The following is a 21319-nucleotide window of genomic DNA, read 5'->3' on the forward strand; positions in this document are numbered from 1 at the left end:
TGCTTTTGAATCTGACACAGCCTATATCATGTCAGCGTTCATTTGGGTCTGCCGTTTTTCATTTAGTTTCAGACTTGTTATTGGATTCAAATGTTGATGAGTTTCTGTGACAGATAGGCTCCAGTCCCCCTGAAACCATGTAAAGCAAATGGAAGGATGGATAGTTTGTGGCACCTTTATTCATTCATTCCACTTCGGTATTGAAATATTTTTGTTCCATTCATTGTAAAGTTATCCTGAAGATAACAGGCAGGATTTGAACCAGCTCTTGCACCACTGGCAAGTTATGGTCTCTGTGAGGGGGTGAGCTGGTTCGTAGTGCAATTCTTGATGAATGTAATTGGCAGATTGTCTATGATCAATATTATGTGTAATTGTACCTTATTTATTGATTGTTTAACAGAAAATGGGTATTTTGAGTCTCACACTATAACAAATATGATAGCACCTCAATGAATTCTCTATAATGAATTAGTTTTCTAAAGAGTTTCATAAAAACTGTCTGTCCTTCCAGAAACTTACATTCCACAGCTTTGAATGAGGTATTTGATATGATTCATTTTTAATCCACCTGGGAATATGACAGTCTATCATAATTATGATTGTATGAGCACAGTGGTCGATCCTGTAACGCCTATTGTTCAATCTGTACATGCTCCCATTAGGCCAGCTAATACGCAGCTATAATATGTCCAACCACAACTATGCAGATGACACTCAGACCTACGTGTCACTGACGGCAGAAGAACACGGGCCTGTAGATACATTGTGTCACTGCATCGAACAGATCAGTGTGTGGATGCAAAACAATTTTCTCCAGACAAAACTGAAATCATTGTCTGTGGCCCACAGAAACAAAGAGACAGTGTTATCGGTCACCTTGAGACTCTTAACAGCCACATTAAATCAATAACATCAGCAGCTTTTTACCATCTAAAAAACATGGCCAGAATCAAAGGAATAGTGTCTAAACCAGACTTAGAAAGACTAATCCATGCATTTGTCTCCAGCAGGCTGGACTACTGTAACGGCCTGCTCACTGGGCTCTAAACGGGCTGTAAGACAGCTGCAGTACATCCAGAACGCTGCTGCTCGAGTCCTGACTAGAACCAGGAAATACAACCATATTAGTCCAGTGCTCAGGTCTCTGCTCTGGCTTCCTGTCGCTCAGAGAATAGACTTTAAAACGGCTCTACTCCTGTACATCTCTGACATGTTAGAGCCATATGAACCAACTTGAACTCTGAGAACCTCAGGGAGGGGTTTCCTGCTGGTGCCCAGAGTCAGGACTAAACGAGGTGAGGCTGTGTTTCAGGTTTATGCTCCTAAAATCTGGAACAGTCTTCCAGAAGATGTGAGACAGGTCTCAACTCTGACTATGTTTAAATCCAGGCTGAAAACAGTTCTATTTAGCTGTGTATATGACTCTCTTCACTTTTCATTCAATTAATGATTATTTTTTGTTTTATGGAATTATTTTATTTGCCTTCTTGTGATTTTATGTAGCTGTAAAGCACTTTAAATTGCCTTGTGTACAAATTGTGCTCTACAAATAAACTTGCCTTGCCACATGAAACACAATCGATGTCATTTATTCACTTGCTACTGTACTGTTTGCTACCAACAATCAATAAAGTATAATTAATTTGATTTAAAGCATATTTGTGAGAGTGATCTTTTTTTTCAATGCCATTTATGCTTTTTACAGAACAATTGATATATTTAAGGATGGTTGAAGGCTGGTTAAAAGTAGTTAGATATTTCTGAAGCCGATTCTTATCTGTTTACATGTGCAAAATGATGTAATATTGTTTTACATGCGCTTAGTTGGAGAAAGTTGGAGAGCAAACTCCAACAAAACAACATGAGGAAGGTGTGGAGTGGTCTGAGAACCATCGGTGGCCATGAAAAAAAGAGTGGCCAGGGAATGGAAGGAGGCCACTGAGTTAAACTTGTTCTTTAACCCCTCTAACTCCTGATCCCTTACCATCTACCTCAACCTTATCTTACCTTAGTCTGTGTTCCAAATCTTCAACAATCACAAAAACATTGAATGATATTACAGAACTCATGCTTCATGCTTATAGCAGCAGTTTTATTGAACAAAGTGCATGAAATTGGGAACTTTAAAATAAACTACTGTTAGCGTTGTCGGGCTTTGACCTTCAGCTCTCACTGGAACGATTTGCAGCCGAGTGTGAAGCGGCTGGGATGAGAATCAACACCTCCAAAGCCGAGACCATGGTCCTCAGCCGAAAAAGGGTGGAATACTCTCTCCGGGTCGGGAATGAGATCCTTCCCCAAGTGGAGGAGTTCAAGTATCTCGGGGTCTTGTTCATGAGTGAGGGATGAATGGAACGTGAGATTGACGGGTGGCTCGGTACGGTGTCTGCAGTGTTGCGGGCTCTGCACCGACCTGTCGTTGGGAAGAAGGAGCTGAACCAGAAGGCGAAGCTCTAGATTTACTGGTCAATCTACGTTCCTACCCTCAATTATGGTCACGAGTTGTGGGTAGTGACCGAAAGACCGAGATTGCCAAAATGTGTTTCCTCCGCAGGGTGTCTGGGCTCTCCCTTAGAGATAGGGTGAGAAGCTCAGTCAGAGAAGCCCCGGGAGGGACTCGGAGTAGAACCGCTGCTCCTCCGCTTTGAGAAGAGCCAGATGAGGTGGCTCGGGCATCTGGTTAGGATGCCTCCTGGACGCCTCCCTGGGGAGGTGTTCCGGGCACATCTCACTGGGAGGAGACCCCGGGGAAGACCCAGGACACGTTGTAGAGACTATGTCTCTTGGCTGGCCTGGGAACACCTCGGGGTCCCCCCCGGAAGAGCTGGAGGAAGTGACCGGGGACAGGGGCGTCTGGGTTTCTCTGCTCAAGCTGCTGCTCCCGTAATCCGACACCCGGAGAAGCGGTAGATAATGGATGAATGGATGGATAGTTTCTTTGGTGATTCTTTAACACCTGGATCTATCTTCTCATATTCTGTATTAAAAAGAGAGGTGGACTGCATTTGTCAGATCTTAATGGATTCTACTGAAACAAAGTACCAACACCAGCTCCATAGAAGTTTCACATGTATCGTACCATCGTCATCCATCCACCCATATTCTATAACTTAATCCATTCAGGGGGTTTCTATTTCAGCCCACACTGTACAGCTGTACATTACACACTTCAGGGCTGCAGGAATCTGGTTAGACACTTCTAAACAAGTGCAAGGATTACCACTTCTTTGAAAAAAAGCTAAACCTTCTTTCAAAGCTCAAAGTTTCAACCTTGTGGAACTCTGGGATGATGGTTTAAGCAGCAATGTCCCTGTTTTAGCACCAAGAAAGGTCACTGTGTCCCGGACCTGTCAGAAAATGAGTAGGAACTGTAGAAGAAGTTCTGAGGCCCTTTGTAATGCTGATGTTTTAGGTATGAGATGTTATCAGAGTAAAAGAAACAGTATACTGTCGAGACAAAACTTAATTTGCAGCAACCAACCTTTCAGGAGGTTGACTTCAGTCAGGTTCAGTCAAGTATTCTGAATCCTACATTTTCCACAATGTATTTCTCACGTAAATTATTGTGGCTCAAGCATCTGTTACAATGGACAGAGCTGACATCAGAGCACAGAGATAATCTGGTCCACTTGCATGGTGGAAACAAAATAGCAACTATGACCACGAGCTAACATTTGATGCCAGAAACTGATCAGCATCCCTTGATTCTTCATATAAGTTGAGTGGTGGTGTTACACCTGGACTAAATGCACCACCTACCTTCCTCTTTAGCTTATGGTTCAAATGCAGTTGTTCTTTTATTGACATGATTTGCAATTAATTTCCCAGTTCATTCATTAAAGATGTTTTATTTTTGATCTATTCAAATACTGTGGTGAAGATAACCCTTTATTTATTATTATTAATATTATTTGTCAGAAAAGAAAGGTTGAGCATTAGTGTTGCTCATATAAATGACTGCTAGAACAGAGCTGTGTTTGGTGTCTTTGAGTCTTGGTGTCAGGTTTAAATGGGCTGTTATGATCAAATCCACACTTGCATGCTTTTCTCATGATCACTCTAAACCTAATACTGTCATATCTATTACTGTCGTGTAGCACACAGCTAAAGAACACCTGAAAGCAAAGTACTTACCCTTTAACAGGCCGACCCTGTTTCTCTTTCTGGATTATGGGAGGTTCCATGTGCAGGTCCTGGTTCCACCTGATGATAAAAACAGGTGCTTCATAAATCAACTAAACCTACAGATTATCAGCATTTCTGATTCCATTTTCAGCTGTATACAGTTGGCTGAACATGGTTCAGAGCCTTGACTTGTCGCTCGTAAAGGACACACAGCTCGGTCCAGGTTCAGACTCTGTTTCAGGTTCTGGTTCAGGTTCAGGTTGGTTCCTGTGAATAAAGGTGGTTTGGTGATGTGAGTGCTGAGCTCTGACATGGAGAAGAGTCATGGACAGTTAGAGATGCTCATCTCACCTCTGAGCTTTGCTCTGGCTCTCATGTTCCCCACACAGAGTGGTTTTAGTGTCCTCACACTGATCCATGCTGCTGAATTCACATCAGCTCACACACACTTTCTACCTTCATCTGCAGAGGAAACACAAATCATTCACCTGCACATCAATTCAAATCCTCCTCTCCATGTGTCAGTGGATCTTATGCTCTGATAAAAAAAAAGACTCATCACAAATGTGTTGTTTTAACAGTGGACATATATGTTCGACATTCAGCTTTAAGGGTGAGATGTTAGAGGCTGATCTCACAGTCTGAGCGTAGAAACATGATCCACAAGTTAGAATTCAGGGTCTGTTCACACAGAAGAGCCTCAGAGGAAGCAGGAATACAACATGGCGTCTAACCAAAGTGCTGCATGATGTCAGCTTCACATTCTCAGAATAAAACCTAAAGTTAAAGTCCTGCTCTGTGAAAACACACATGAGCTCAGTGAGATGAACTTCTTTACACTGTGCACATGAACATGTCAGTCATTGACTTTAATGTTCTGAAGCAGCTGCAAAAAGCAGCTGAAAAAGTACAGAGCAATGCAGAGTCCAAGCATTAAGCAGCTCAACATGTAAATGCTCCAGTAAAGCAGAAGTCCTTCATCTATGAAGTCAGTGGAACTCTTTTCTAAGGGAGTCCTGGCCAAGATAAGCAGCAATAAATACAGAACACAGTTCCAAAAGCACACAGCTGAAGCACAAACAAAAGAAAAAAACAAGTGCATGCAGTGGAGTCACCTCAAGAACTCTCTGTTTGGATTTAAAAGCGCTCCATGAAATGAGTTCAGTTCATTTTCAGTCTTTCTGCAACATATTCCATGTAAAAGGAGCAGAGAGGACAAAAGCCCTTTGACCCAGTTCTGGAACAGAAAGCAACAAATCTTCTGAACGGCCAGGTTACACTCATCAATAGTATCTGCCAGCTGTGGGGAGAACCAGAGGTTTTCTCTCCCCTTTACCCCATATCTCCTTAAAGGGGCAAATTTATTCATAATGTGCAGAGATCATTCCCTAAAGAATGTCCAACCTAGAATGTCAGGGATCTGTCCTATTTTCTTCCATTTCATATCAGACAGATCGTGATGATCAGCTTGTTCATTAAAGCCTTTAAGATTCCTCTTAGAAATAATAGCAACTTTAGATTTGGGCACCTTTGTGTTTCTAACAACAGCAACAAAAAAGAGGTAACTTCAGTCACTGCAGAAGACTTCCACAGATGAGTATTTATGAGGAACATTTGTCAAAATCAAATCAATCCAGAAGGACCTCTCAGGGCTTTTAAGATGTGGCCGAGTGGGTAAAATGAATGGAATCACAGAGCCATTTAAAATCATCTCAAGTTGTTTTAAGCCAGTCCCAATTCAGTTCATCAGCTGAGACAAGCTGACTATAATTCAGGACAGGACTGTAAAGACTGTAATGCTTCCTTGGAGGCAGATGGAGGCCTGTAGCTCCCAATCAGCTCCCAATCAGACACAGAGGCCCTTAGCAGTTTCCACATTCAGAGCCACAAATTTCAGTTGTTTCCACATGGATTTAGACAGAATAATAGAGGCATCAAATCTGGATTTAACGGAAGCAGCAACACCGCCACCATAAACACTTTATCCAGTTCTGATCATATCTTCATCAGGAACAGATTTGATCAGCCAGGTTTCAGAAATTACAACCATGTCTACATCTGTTGATTTAACCCAAATCCTGACCACGTCCATCCTGGAGAACAAGCTGCACACATTAAGATGAACAATTTTAGGAGCGAGGATTTAAAGTCAGATGGTGTCTGGAAACACTGCAGCTCAGGACCAGGTTAGGTTGCACGTTTCCAGATGAGAGAATAATAAGACCATCAACAATCTCTGCTTTGTAACTACATGTTAAAGCTGACATTTGATATGTGGAAACCAAGCAAGATCTCTCACAGAAGGGGAGGTAATTATGCAAAGCTGGCAGGCTTTGAAGTTGGGCTGAGTCTCTGGGCAGATGGGATGATAAGTTCATGTCCTGAGCCAAACAGCTCGTACAGTAACTACAGAGCAAGTGCATCCATCTCCAACAGGCTCAACACATTATAGATGTTCTCACCCAGGAACCATTGTTTGCCCCCAAGTGCCACACAGTCAATAAACTAAAGAAAATCAGAAGAAAAACTTTTGTCTACAACTGTCAGCTCTTATTAAGGTAGAGTGAATGGATATCAGCAAGCTGTGCAGGCCTCAGATCATCCATGAACAGCCCATCATTTACACCGGACAGGTGGAGTAGAAGAAGAAGACGCTATGTACAGAGCTGCTGTCTATAAGGTGTGTCTCCGAGTTTGTCTCTGTGTGGCTCAAACATTAAAATCATTTCTGCTGACGTACATCAGTGACGCTGGAGTTAGCTTCCCATTCATGAATTAAAGTGATGGGCATAAAGGGCCATTTCACTGCTTTTTTTCATGCTGATGGCTCAACACGAGGTCCTGGATGAAAACTACTGCAGTAACATGGCTCAGATGTGTGATCAATTAAGATTGTTCTCAGTTACACCCTAATGTTTACTCTATATTCATGTATTTTCAGATATCAACAGGTGCACGGATTGTCCACCACTGCAGCCTCGTTTGAGGACATTTCTGACCACATTAACGGGGGACACGAGACGCAGCTTCCAGCCAAGCTGCTATTTTCTGCAGATGTACAGTATGTGAAGTATTTTGTTTGGAGTTCGTTTCTAGGTTTTATTGTTCATTGTTCAATTAATTTTTTTTGCGTTCCAAATAAATTCACTTCATATCTTTTTTTTTGTTCTGTGCCCCATGAAAAAACACTGGCCCCACTCTGGCCCCCCTGATAAATTTGTTCTGGAACCGCCACTGCTCATGACTCGTAGAAACCAAACGCAAGCCTCCGTCTGTTTCCCCTATAAAAGCTAACAATCAGTTATCCCATAGTTCAACCATTAATAAGCCCTACTCTGCACTGGATGCTTTGATAAGATCTACATTGCTGAGCAACGTATCGCTGTCATCTCATTAATCTTTCCACTAACATGCGCCATTATTCCAGTACTGCCCATCATCCAGGTATTAATGAATCTACAGCCTCTTTAGAACAATTATGTCCAGATATGAGCTGTCTTACTATTGTAGGCCCAAAGTTATGCAAAGTTTAATGTTTAACAGCTTCGTTTAAGACTTACTCAGTGCGGTTACATGCGGGCAATCGGATCAGATTAATGGCTAAATTACAACAAGATTGAGTTATTCAGCTCATGTAACAAGCTTAATCCGACGAGAAATCGAATTGGATCGGGTTACGTGCGATCGAATTAAGACCCCGGGATAACTCGATCCGATTGCCCACTTAACACGCCTGGAGACGACAGTGGTTCGGATCGAGTGTTCTGTGCATGCTTGAGATTTTTTCCCGCGATCGTCACCCGGAAGTCGAAGGAGACGATATTACTGTTCTTGTCTCCGCCGTCAGAAAGAAACAAACAACGTGATGGAGAATGCGCCGTTGTACATGGCGTTTGTGCCATAACCAGCTCATCACAAATGTAGAGGGACATAGCTTCATCTTGCTCTTCTTTCGCCAACTTTTTCGAATGCCTGAGTTTGTTGTTGTTGTTGTTGTTGTTGGTGGTGGTGAAGACGTCAACAGGAAGTGGCTCTATTAATGATAGTTGAAATGGGTACAGCGCTACCTATTGTACATATTGCATGCTTTGTGCCAGTGATTCAATACATTCACCGCCATGTAACAAAGGATAATTACCCTTGCTCAGATAAGGAGCATAACCCAACTATAGCTATAATCCAGTTAATCTCATCATGTAAACCCACTGTGTGTGACTTTGTTTCAATCATTTTGGAGGAAGGGGTGGAGAGAGACAGCAAGGTCAGATGTGGCAGTACCCACCAACAACGGCACTTCCGGTGGCAAAATGAGCTGCCACCTTATTGCAGATGCAACTGCTACAGGGTGCCAGATAGGGTTGCCAACCGTCCTTTGAAGAATGGAATCGTCCCATTTTTTAGTGTCAGAGCAGCTGTAAAAGTCTGGAAGAAGCTGCCACAGCCTTCACTTCGACAGCGGGGTGAAATTGGTTTTATATTTGACATTCGCCTATTTTCCGGCGTTGTAACTATAATTGTGTAGTTCCCATACCTTCTATTATCAAGGAAAGCTTTTAATTTTCTTTTAAAAAGGCATAAGTAATTGGTATATGTGATTCATTCGTATTCAAGGCTTTTATTTTGTAAAAACTCTCTTGTTTTTAAAGATAAACACCAAACCACTTCTGATATGTTCATGAACTCATTGCGTAGTTCCTGCACCCTCTATTTTTTTCAGACCCCCAAGCGACACCGGGCAAGCCGTCCCCTCATTAATGGACACACGCTTCGACTCCTGTCCGTCGCCGAAGAACTCAGTAGCTTAGTCCAGCGAGTATTGTTCTGCAACTGGGAAAAATGTCTTCAGTCGACAGCGGAGTCAGGGCCCCAGGACAAGACTGGTGGCACAGGCTTCCGCCAGCCGCCGGACAGGTTGAAGCTCATGATGGAGCCTGTCTGTCTGGCTGACAGGACACGTTCAGACGCCACTGGACATTCTTGCAGCAGGTCGCTGGAACAAGTTATCAGTTTGTTTCAACCCTTTACTAATAAAACTACCTCAATGCTTAAAGTGCTGTTTCCTAAATACACACACCATGAACTTCCTTTTCTTCAGAGGTGACACTTTTCATTGCAGGACTTCTTTTGAATCAGTGCATTGTGTCCATGGAAAACTGCTTTAACATTTACTGTATAAACTGCTTCACATAAATACCTTGTAGTGGCATCAGGTTCATGTGTTCGGTGTGTCCAGACAGGAGATGAATGGTAACCATGAACATCTGGAGAAACATCCCTTAGTACCCATGTGTAACTCCCTTAGTGAAGTGATGTCCTGGACAGCCACACCAGGGATACATAGATATACATGCATCTTTCAGCCTAACTATTGAGCCCACCCAGGCTCAACCCCATAGGGAAAGGTTTTACCCAATATAAGGGGAGAAGCACCCCCACTGAGGGAGAGATGATACAGACTTTTTGGCTTCAAGGATCTCTCCAGATTTGATGCATGCATCTGTCATTCTAATACGGACCTGGTGACCAATAAACTACCTCGGTGTTCGATCTGTGTAAGCAGAGTTCTTCCTGTACCATCTAGACAGCGGCTGTTTGAAGGCAACCATCCGTTATATACCACAACCTCCAATGTCATTCCTTATGGTCAAAATTACAGTCGTACTAATAGGAACCGTAGGTGCACTTTTCCACAAGAACATTCCTGATAAGTAGAAATTACTTGTCAAAACCAAATTCAAGACACACAAAAGTCTAAATGAGCATTGTCAGTGTTGATGCTGGAAGTGCAGCGCAGATAAACATCAAATCATTCCTTTAAAATACTCATTTCAGATATCCAAACCATCATTTGTCCGTGGAAGAAATTTTGCTGCCATGTGGGGTTATGAATGATAAAAATCCACAAATTACATCATTATTCTTATTGAATAATAATAATTCCTGGAACATGCTTCCTCATATATTTGTGACATATGCCTTTAGATTTATTTTAGCGACAAGTTAGTAACAATAATTTCTAAAGTCTAAATCTAATCCAGACAACCATAATGTAATCTGACACGTCAAAATAAAATTTACAAGTAAATACAAACCGTAGATCGTCAGTAACCAGGGGACTCACAACACAGAGTCTTTACGGATTCACAAGGGGTTTTATTCTCAAACAAAGCACAGCAAGGCAGGGCGATCTCCAGGCAGAGCAAAAGAACGGGCTATGGAAAACCTAAGCGCTCTCCTCAGTAACTATGGCGTGGAGGATGAGTGCAGCTATGAAAGTTAACCAATATAAATCTCTGCAAACTGGGAGGAAAACAGAAAAGCTATGAACAGTAACAAACAAACTCTCGCTCTCCTAATGAGGCAGATTTAAACAAAAGACGCACTCTTTACAAAACAGAGGCACTATGAAACATTAACTAGAAACTTAAAGCTCTCCTTTAACGGAGGCGACTATGAAAGGTTACAACGAAAAATCTCTCCCTGAAAACGGAGGAACAAACAAGGCTATGAAAACTTACCGTTTTAATAAATAAACTATGACTGGGAATAAGAATAAATTACAAAACAAGATAGCTCTGCAGGAGGATCGATCACTGAAGGCACAGGAATCTAAGACTGTGGAAACTATGGTTCAAAGTAAGGCTGCTAATGTAGCTCAAACAGAGACACATACTGGCACAAGATAAGGGAAACGCAGACTATTTGAACACATGAGGGACCGAGGGGAACAGGTGGAAACACTTTGGAATCAGGGAAGACAATGAGACGCTTGACACGGGAGGAAGAGCAAGATACCTGAAACGAGAGGAGAAGGTCAGTGAGTTTTCAAAATAAAACAGGAAATGACGAGACAAGACATGAAACAGAACGTAAATCGTGACATAGATGTGTAAAAGTGCAAGAATAACAAACGATAACAAGTAAGAATTATGCTGCAGATATTCAAAATGCACACCAGATATCAACAATATTTCAATTTCTTCAAAGAAAATAACCTTTTAACCTTATTCTGATCAAATAACAAGTGTGTAATTATTTTTTTAAATAATTTATTATTTTATATAAACACATAAATCAGTGTAATAATAATTTGTGAAGGAACATATATTCATATTCTTATCTGAATGACACAATAATGCTCTTAACAGTTGTGAGAACAATGCACTGATACTTTCAGTCAGTGCAGTTGTTCAGGATGAAAAGATGCAGCTGTACAGAAGGCAAATGAATTGGATTGATATTTTATTGATGTTAATATAATATAATGTACAGAGAAGATTTTGCATTTATTTGACGTTAGCAAAGTGCTGACTTGTCTTGTGTGCGAACGCTAAACGCTGCTGTTTCTTTCTCTCTTGATGTTTTGGCGTCATATAGTTTTTTTAGTTTCCTCCACGTTGAAGGCACCTCTGGTCTTTGCTCTGAGGGGTTAAATTCTACTTGTTCTGGTGCTGCTGTGTCTTCTGTGACCTGTAAGGGGGTGGATGTCATACAGAGAGCATGATGACACTAAATACATCTCTGTGCTACAGACTTTTTCAGACCAATCTAGCAACTGAATTGCCACTTGCAAACTGCTTTAAGTGAAAACTCTGAAAACTAAATTAGTTGTAGAATAGTTACTGTCATATATTAAAGAAAGGGAATCCAGTCACAATGCCAGCGGATCGGTACACAAGGATCAATATCACATCCCTCACTGAATGACAAGATAAATATTTGGACTAATCGGTCGGGAAAGAACTTGAGACAACTAATTGTTCCTGTAAGTGGAAAAAAATTTTTTATTTTTTCTCAATTGTTTGAAAGCTAAACACTTTCCACTTTAACCCTATGACACTGATCCTGGCCTTACTATTAACTTTGTTCCTGTACACAAGAAACAGGAAACTCAATATGTATACTTTACTTTTCTTCTCTGCAGAAGGCTTCAAATGCTCTGCCTTGAGCAACCTGGCACTCCATCTGAGCATGCCATCCCAAATAAATCCAGAAGACAGGAAGTGGACACCATGCCACGCCGGGAGGAATCTGAAGCAGAGTGTGTGTTGTTTCTACACGCAGTGCCACCAATAGAGAGTGTTTCTTTCATTTTTAAATGTAAGCACTCAAACTAGCCGGTGGATCTGGGGAAAGGAAAGAAATTAAGTGGAATGGGCTCTATGTACAGCTCCACTACTTCCTGAACTTAAGGCAGCTCCTTTATTTCCTGTCTTACATTATTGGACCAACTAATTAATGCAGGTGTGTCTGACCATTGTGACAACTCAGACACACCTGGATCAATCACTTCAGTACTCTTTCCTTTTGCTATGAAAACTTTAAGATATCAAATGTTTATCTTTTTAGTTATGTCTCAACGTTGGAATATCAGGGTTAAATTGAATCTTAAACAACGAGGCCTATTCTTTTTTCAGAACATCCGGCAGGTTCTCTCTTTAACGGCCAATGGCCCAGACATAATGAGGAGCCTTGATGAAAGTGGCCTCATCACGAGAAAACAAAGAATTTCATTAACCCAAATTCTGGTATCTTTCTTAATTGAGAGATTTGGAGAGAGAGGTATGTCCAATATATAGTTCACCTGGAGTCATAACCTAAACAGAAGTGTTTCAGGTTTCCAGCTGACGCTCACAAAGGTATTTGGTTGAGAATTAAGCTCTCTGATATTTTATATTTATAGTAAAATATAAAATAAATAGCTTGAACTGTAAAAGTGTTTCCTTTATTTATTTTTCTATTTATTTACTGTATTTACAGGCCAACCACTTAACGTGAAGGAGTTTCTGTCACGTTCATTGGTGCAGAACCTTTCCGTGCCTGAATGAAGGATCCAGCAGTGGCTATGTGAGTTTATTTTCCATCGTTCACATGGAAGAGGAAGCTGACTTAAAACACGCTTTTTCTAATGATGTGAATTAATTTTATTAAAAACAAATAGTGTCCTATAAGGTGGAAGGGATCCTTCTTTTCGCTCATACACGTATATGCCCTGTATGCTGTGTCTCCATACAGTGGAATGCAAAAGTTTGGGCACTCCTGGTTTAAAATTTGAAGTAGCTGTGCGATTCAGTGCATTTTTTTTTATTAACGTTACAACGTGACCCGTCCATGTGCCCGTGTTTGTGCATGTGTGTGTATGTATGTATATATATATATATATATATATATATATATATATATATATATTATGGCATGCTGTTCAGGAAATTAATCTTTGAATATATTGAATGAAACTCTGAATATATGGAATGAAACTCTGAATATATGGAATGAACCTTGAATATATGGAATGAACCTTTGAATATATGGAATGAACCTTTGAATATATGGAATGAACCTTTGAATATATGGAATGAACCTTTGAATATATGGAATGAACCTTTGAATATATGGAATGAACCTCGAATATATGGAATGAACCTCGAATATATGGAATGAACCTCGAATATATGGAATGAACCTCGAATATATGGAATGAACCTCGAATATATGGAATGAACCTCGAATATATGGAATGAACCTCGAATATATGGAATGAACCTCGAATATATGGAATGAACCTCGAATATATGGAATGAACCTCGAATATATGGAATGAACCTCGAATATATGGAATGAACCTCGAATATATGGAATGAACCTCGAATATATGGAATGAACCTCGAATATATGGAATGAACCTCGAATATATGGAATGAACCTCGAATATATGGAATGAACCTCGAATATATGGAATGAACCTCGAATATATGGAATGAACCTTGAATATATGGAATGAACCTTGAATATATGGAATGAACCTTGAATATATGGAATGAACCTTGAATATATGGAATGAAACTTGACTGACGTCAGACTTCACGGAAGTGCCTGCAGCCATCTTGTCTAAGGTGTGGATACTGTGGCGAAAAGCGAATGACAATTAGTCAGTCCGCTCGGAATTTTGTAGGATGAATATTAAAGTATGAGGACATCATTAACACACTGGCGAATGCATGTACGGGCCAAAATCCTCCCGATAACCCTGCCCGTTCTTCTAACGAAGAAGTCGTGGCAGACTTACGACAACAGGCCAGGCAGTTGTTTATCAGGCCAACCTCAGCATGCCTTCAACCTCTCAGGAGTGCCCCAAAACGGCAATGCAGGCTATATATTGTTTAGATACAATAAGAATCACCCACATTCATAGACCAATGTAGGCTGAATATTTAGTTTAGTATTGAACGTATTTGATGATCCGCGACACAGCTTTGTTCACGTTACTCACAGCAGATTGCGGACAGACAAATGCATCGTGCCCAAAGTGGACATTGTGTCACGGATCATCATATACGTTCATTACTTAACTAAATATTCAGCCTGCATTGCCGTTTTGGGGCACTCCTGAGAGGTTGAAGGCATGCTGAGGTTGGCCTGATAAACAACTGCCTGGCCTGTTGTCGTAAGTCTGCCACGACTTCTTCGTTAGAAGAACGGGCAGGGTTATCGGGAGGATTTTGGCCCGTACATGCATTCGCCAGTGTGTTAATGATGTCCTCATACTTTAATATTCATCCTACAAAATTCCGAGCGGACTGACTAATTGTCATTCGCTTTTCGCCACAGTATCCACACCTTAGACAAGATGGCTGCAGGCACTTCCGTGAAGTCTGACGTCAGTCAAGTTTCATTCAATATATTCAGAGTTTCATTCAATATATTCAAAGGTTAATTCAATATATTCAGAATTTCATTCAATATATTCAAGGTTCATTCAATATATTCAGAGTTTCATTCCATATATTCAGAGTTTCATTCCATATATTCAGAGTTTCATTCCATATATTCAAGGTTCATTCAATATATTCAGAGTTTCATTCCATATATTCAAGGTTCATTCAATATATTCAGAGTTTCATTCAATATATTCAAAGTTTCATTCCATATATTCAAAGATTAATTTCCTGAACGGCATGCCATAATATATATATATATATATATATATATATATATATATATATATAAACCTTCTCTTTCTTTTTTTTTAACTTTTACCACGTTTCCCGTAACTGTTCATTATTTGTAACTGATGTCTCGTCTCTACTGCAAAACTTATGGGATGATGAAAGTTCTATCTTATTTATTTCCAGGAAATGTGGTATACTAAAAGCCGCAGTTGTAGAAATGCTGGAAACGTTACCAGCTATCCAGCAACAGGCTTCATTGAAGAGAGACTACGGAATGTAAGAAAGAGGATGAACCGTGGATCCCAGCAGAAAGTGCCAGAACACAGCCAACCACACAGGCCGTGCATACCAGGTAACACTGGCTCCCTTTTGTTTTTTAACCTAAAACTTTGTTCTTGAAGTTTTAGGTTCTTCTTAGTTGTTTAATTCCTGTATTTGGCAAATGAAGAAAGTGTGGAAAAAGCTGACATCACTGACTCACAACAACAGGCACTTTATAATGTACAAGTAAAGTCCTGTCACCTTATGGACATGGAAAAGGTTTGATACCATCTATCACAGGGATGTCCAAAGTCGGTCCTGGAGGGCCGCTGTCCTGCAGGTTTTAGATGTTTCCCTGCATCTACACACCTGATTCAGATTAAATGGATCACATCAAAAGATTAAGTCCTGGACAAAGCCTGCTAATGATGCCTTGAACTGAATCAGTTGTGCTGAAGCAGGAAACCTCTAAGTCCTGCAGGGCAGTGGGTCCCAAGGACCGGAATTGAAAAACACTGAATAAACGAATAAACCCCACATACTTTTTTAACCCACATACCTTTTTAACCCACATACCTTTTTCCTGTCCTGTCTTTGTCTATAGAATCGACCACATCAGAAGAAAGGTCACCACAACAAAAAGAGAAAACAACTGTAACCATGCCAGTCCTTGGTACTGGCAGGTTCAGGTCTCTCTTTCTCTGATAGTACCCTGTGTTGTGTTTTAAGAATCGTATTGAGACTGGTTGGATTTCGCCTGCACCGGCCGTTTATTCTCTCCTGCATAACACGTGAGAAAGCTGGTCAGGCACGGTTAAATTCACACACACTGCAGAGGAATGGAAATGCTTAATGAAGGAATTTAAAAAGAACTCCCACATACAGACTGTGAAAAGGAACCAACTTACCTCGGAGGCATCCGTCCCAATACGTCCATCAGGTGCAGCTTATGACGTAACCACGCCAGCATTAAGGAGGAGACGCCCAAGAGCCAACATACCACACACAATGCTGTAACTTCCAATATTACAATAATAAAAGCAAGTGGAATAATAACTATTTACTCCGTTACACAACTCTGAGCCCGACATGATGATGTTCTGCTGAAAGTTGTTCCTGGAAAACTTGAGAAGTTATTCAATAAAAACATTGTAATGTACAGAACTGAATGTGCGTTTTACATCAGTTTACCATGAACCTATTTCAAATCAATCAGAAGTAATTCCACATGACGGGAGAGTCTTGGGACCTGTTGTGCATCTTGCGTTTATAGTAAAGAAGAATGAACAGCACACTCAAGACAGAGGCTTGACCAAAATAAAACGTCTTAACTTCACAATTTTGAGTTAGCTGTCTTACTTTTTAGCCTGCTCACTGCTGTTCTGGTGATCATTTCAGTTTGGTTCAGTCTCTTACCCGTTTGGCAGCAGTGTTTCTGTGCTTTTGTGTAATTACATTCAAATCTGGGTCAGCAGAGGGAGTCTGACCCTGTCCTTCCAGCTCAGAGGGCTCTACCTTTCACAGGGAGAACTCAGTAAAGCTTGTTTTATAGTTGATACATTGCTCCCGGCGCGCATTGTGCGTGACGTCAAATAGACGTATTTCTGCCTGGCGCGCCATGAAGAGGCGGAGCTTAGTCATGCACCAGTCAAAATGTGTAACTTGTAGTGCGCAGAGAACGACAAAGATGGACCAATTCTAAAACTCACGGCTGACAGTTGTCATGTAAAATACTTTTGTTAAGAATTTGCGCTTATTTCATTGACTGGTATTCACTGGAAGCGGCTTTGAGTATTATGAAAAGCGCTATATAAAACCGATCTATTAGGAATATTCGGACGATCTATTTTTATTATTGCATCCTGAAAGACAGATAATTCCCAAGTGTGTCCATTTCTATTTCTATTTCATAATAAACAAAAGGTAACACAACACACTAGAATAATATTCTAAGTACTATATCAGACTATGATGGTGATGACACACCTATTGAAATTTCAGCTTCTGCAGACTCATCAGCTATTCTGGCAGTAATCTTTCTCTTTCGTCGCCTTTTTGCCGTCAAGGTTCTAAGCAGCATTTCATCTTCCAGATACTGCAGCAGCATCATTGCCTGCTGCTCCTCCTGCTCTTCACGGGGGAATTGTTTTCTCCCCCTCTTTGGTCATTGTAGAGTAGTTAGCAGTAACCTTCACGTAGCAGCGACACCTCTGTGGCGGAGAAGATTGCAACTACTGGTCTGGCACATCGACTCGCGACAGCACGACACCGTGATGTCATCAACACCGCTCGCGCGAGCCATCGCAGCACCACTGCTCCTTTAACAGAAGGGGCTCCAGTTTGGTGTAGATCTTCGTGCCTCCGTGGTTCATTGTGACATTCAGTGGTTTGAATATTCAGTAACACATCTTCAAGATACAGTTTATCTTAAAAGTTTTGTTTGCAGGATGTAAAAAAGACAAGAGGCCCATTTTAAAGTGAGGCTGCTACTTTTACTCAAAGTTTTAAAATCTCTTTAAACATAAGGAAGTTTAATCCATGAGTCACCCATTCAGAAATGTTTAGTCTTTGAGTGCTTTCAACCACAGGCTGAAAAAAGTGAAGGGAGGGAGGGAGGGAGGGAGGGAGGGAGGGAGGGAGGGAGGGAGGGAGTGGGGACGGACAGAGAGGGAGGGGAGAGACAGAGGGAAGGGAGAGGGGGGGCGGACAGAGAGGGAGGGGAGAGAGAGAGGGAAGGGAGAGGGGGGGGCAGACAGAGAGGGAGGGGAGAGAGATAGGGAAGGGAGGGAGGGAGGGAGGGGGGACGGACAGAGAGGGAGGGGAGAGACAGAGGGAAGGGAGAGGGGGGCGGACAGAGAGGGAGGGGAGAGAGAGAGGGAAGGGAGAGAGGGAGGGAGGGGGGGGGCGGACAGAGAGGGAGGGGAGAGACAGAGGAAAGGGAGAGGGGGGACGGACAGAGAGGGAGGGGCGAGAGAGAGGGAAGGGAGAGGGGGGGGGACAGAGAGGGAGGGGAGAGAGAGAGGGAAGGGAGGGAGGGAGGTGTGGCGGCAAAAACGCTATAAAAGGAAATAAAAGCGAAGAAACTGTTCCTCCATGCGCAGCTGGGACAGTTTCACAGTTGGTTTGTTGCAGCTCAAACTGTGGATTTTAAAACATATTTCTGCTTCTTCTCCTCACAATGTAGAACCGGGCCACCGAACCGGGTCCAACTGTCTGAAAGCCTGTGGAAGGTTAGTGATCTGTGGTCAGCACCGCTTTTATTCCGACTTTCCTCTAAAGGCAGGAACAAGTATTCACACTCAGCTCAACCTTATTTTTATTCATGGTTCCCTCTTTTAATGTTCTCTTTTAATCTTTTTGTGACTTTACAACCAAAGTTTACTTTTATTTTTGGTATTTTCACAACCAGAGCAACAGTTCTGTGTTTGTGTTCTTATTGACTTCTTTTACCCTCATTTATTCTTCCCCATGGAGGTTGGATTCATTACCGTGTGTTGGTTTAGTTGTTTTCCCTACATTTCAACAGGAAATGCCTGGAACAACTAGATAAAGTCAGAACGTGACGACAATAGAAACATTCACATCCGGAGGAAATGGGAAGAGTTTACTGGCAAGTTTACATTCTGTCGTTAGACTTCCGTTGATGCTTAAACGTTTGAAATATTTTTACTTTGGAAACAGGTTTAGCTGAAGGAGGAGAATGTCCACAACAGAAATCTTCTTTTCCATCATTTATCTATGGAAACAGGTCTGCTAACCTCTAAATTAGAATAATTTGATAAATCCTGGTCCACTTCCATCAGTAATGTCACAACTATGATTTCTGTAATCTCCTCCAGTGTAATTGGAGAATTTAGTTATTAATGTGATTCATTCATCCTACATCCTACTACTGTTGTTAGTCTGAATATATGTACATTTATATCAGTGGTTGTGATACAGTTTAAAAAGTTTGAGCTAAGTGCAGTGAAACACCATAATTGCAGCAAGACTGTCTTGTTTTAACTGGATAAAGATTTTTAGACCTGGTTTTACCATAAAACTAACAGTGATCTAACATAACAGGTATGAAAGAGCACAACTCTGACTGCTGCTCAAAGAAAAACACTTTTAAACAACTCAGAACCAACTCAAACACAACTATTGCTTCACAAACACGGAGTCACATGTTCATTATGTTCACATGTGAAAATAGTAGAAATAGTAATGGAAAATAGTAGAAAGTAGAGCCATATCTATCACTATCACAGTACCATCAGATTTTTGCATCAAACGATTAAAACTGTCGTATATATTAATGTAATAATTATTTTTGCTTATTGCTGATAAACGTAATTTGACATCTGCAATTGGAGAAACAACAAAACAAAATATTTATTTTATTATTATTATATTATTATATTTATAGCGAATTGAAACTAAAAGCAAATAAAATATGAATTCACAGATTAAGGGTGAATTTCAGATCTGATTTTTTTTTTTCAATTTTTATTTCCAGATTATTTTTGTCAATATTTTTTTGAATATGATTTCGACATGTGGTGCAAACAGATTCCAGGATACTTTTATCTGCTATATTATTGTATTTCATTTGTTATTTAAAGTCTGATACTTCTAAAATCTAATCCTATTTTTCTTCCTCTTCATCACTGTTCTGATGCAATTTATCTCCTTAAATTGGGGAGAAGTTGCAGTGTTCGGTGATGGTGCTTTGTCGCCCTCTGGTGGTACAAATCAAACAAAACAGTTTCGTTTACTTTCACTTTCTTTTTGGGTGTGTTGCAGTTAATTTTAACCGTCTCAACCGTAATCTGGAGGTAATATTACGAGGTTTTCTTGTTTGACTTGTTAACTTCAGCTGTTGGCAGCTTAGTTTCAGCAGAAATCTGCCGCTTCACACTTTGTATGAACGGACACACAAATAAATGTAATTTTATTTTATAGATTTAATCATGTTTCTGTGAATCTGTGTCATAAGAGAAGCAGCATGGTGAACTGATGCTCAGCAGATGAACATAGATCAACTTTGTTTCTACTTTTGTTGCTCGTCTTCCTGATGACTGAAAGATGCGTTTTGGGCCTTCAGAGGAGGCGGATTTGAGCTGCTGTTGGCCGCTGTTTGAGCCACTAAACGCGGCCTCAGCTCAGCCGCCGCAGAGCGGTTCTCACTTTCTGTGGTTGTCACAGAGCTTTAATTAAAAATGCATTGGTACAATATAAATCAGACTGAAATAAGAAAAATTGTTTAATGTATCAAACTCATAAAATACGTTACAATATGTCCGCATTTTCCGTCCAACAGGAAGTAAGTCGTTTGGACAAGAACGCGCTTTAAAGTGACTTCCTTTAAAATAGGATGTGGACATTTTCCTTCTCGGCTCTATGACATGATCATTTATACTGTTTCACACATTTTATATCCTAAACTGAGGTATTTTATGTGAATATTTGCTCTTTGGCAGCTGCAGTTGGCTTAAAACAGCCACTTCCAACAGAAATACAGAACATCTCCTTCACACTTGTTTATATACTGATGGAAACCTCAAATTAAAGCAAAGCCCTGTCTCTGTACAGTAACTCAGGAGGCTCCGAACTGGTAGACAAATACAATTTGCTGTGTAAAGTTCAAGCAAACACATCAAATGGAGGCTTGTTGGGGGGGTTGAAGAGGAAAGGGAACGTTTTTTCTCTTATTATCTGAGAGCAGTTTTAGTGTCCTGGGCGAGATTATGGTTTGTGGTGAACATGTTCGTATCAGCATGATTACAGCGATTATTATTTGATTTTGAAACAGAGCATCTAGTAAGTGTTGATTAAAGCGAAATGATGCAGTTTATCTTTTCACGTATCGCAATCAATGGGGAGTCCAGTTCCCAAGCTGTGCTGAACATGAACCAGTCAATGTGGCGATATTAAAGTTGGCTGACAGGCTTCAGATGATCATGTTAAAATCATTCATGTTGTCTTAGAGTGATTCTTCA

General features: G+C 40.8%; 2 protein-coding genes across 2 annotated transcripts in view; both read right to left on the reverse strand.

Annotated features, from left to right (window-relative positions):
- Positions 1 to 21319, reverse strand: part of LOC140294513 (protein NLRC3-like) — a 1060349-nt gene that overhangs the window by 987605 nt on the left and 51425 nt on the right. The window contains exon 2 of the mRNA XM_072379594.1: positions 4578 to 4635. The gene's annotated coding sequence lies outside the window, so the exon portion shown is untranslated. The remainder of the gene's footprint in view (positions 1 to 4577; positions 4636 to 21319) is intronic.
- The window catches only part of LOC140301715 (NLR family CARD domain-containing protein 3-like), a 483071-nt gene that overhangs the window by 30133 nt on the left and 431619 nt on the right, over positions 1 to 21319 (reverse strand). Inside the window, exon 2 of the mRNA XM_072380705.1 lies at positions 4138 to 4206. Within this exon, the coding sequence (XP_072236806.1) occupies positions 4138 to 4187 (50 nt within the window). The 5' untranslated portion in view covers positions 4188 to 4206. The remainder of the gene's footprint in view (positions 1 to 4137; positions 4207 to 21319) is intronic.

Source organism: Leuresthes tenuis, unplaced genomic scaffold (genome assembly GCF_036924035.1).
Source record: "Leuresthes tenuis unplaced genomic scaffold, fLeuTen1.0.hap1 SCAF_1, whole genome shotgun sequence".
NCBI lineage: Eukaryota > Metazoa > Chordata > Actinopteri > Atheriniformes > Atherinopsidae > Leuresthes > Leuresthes tenuis.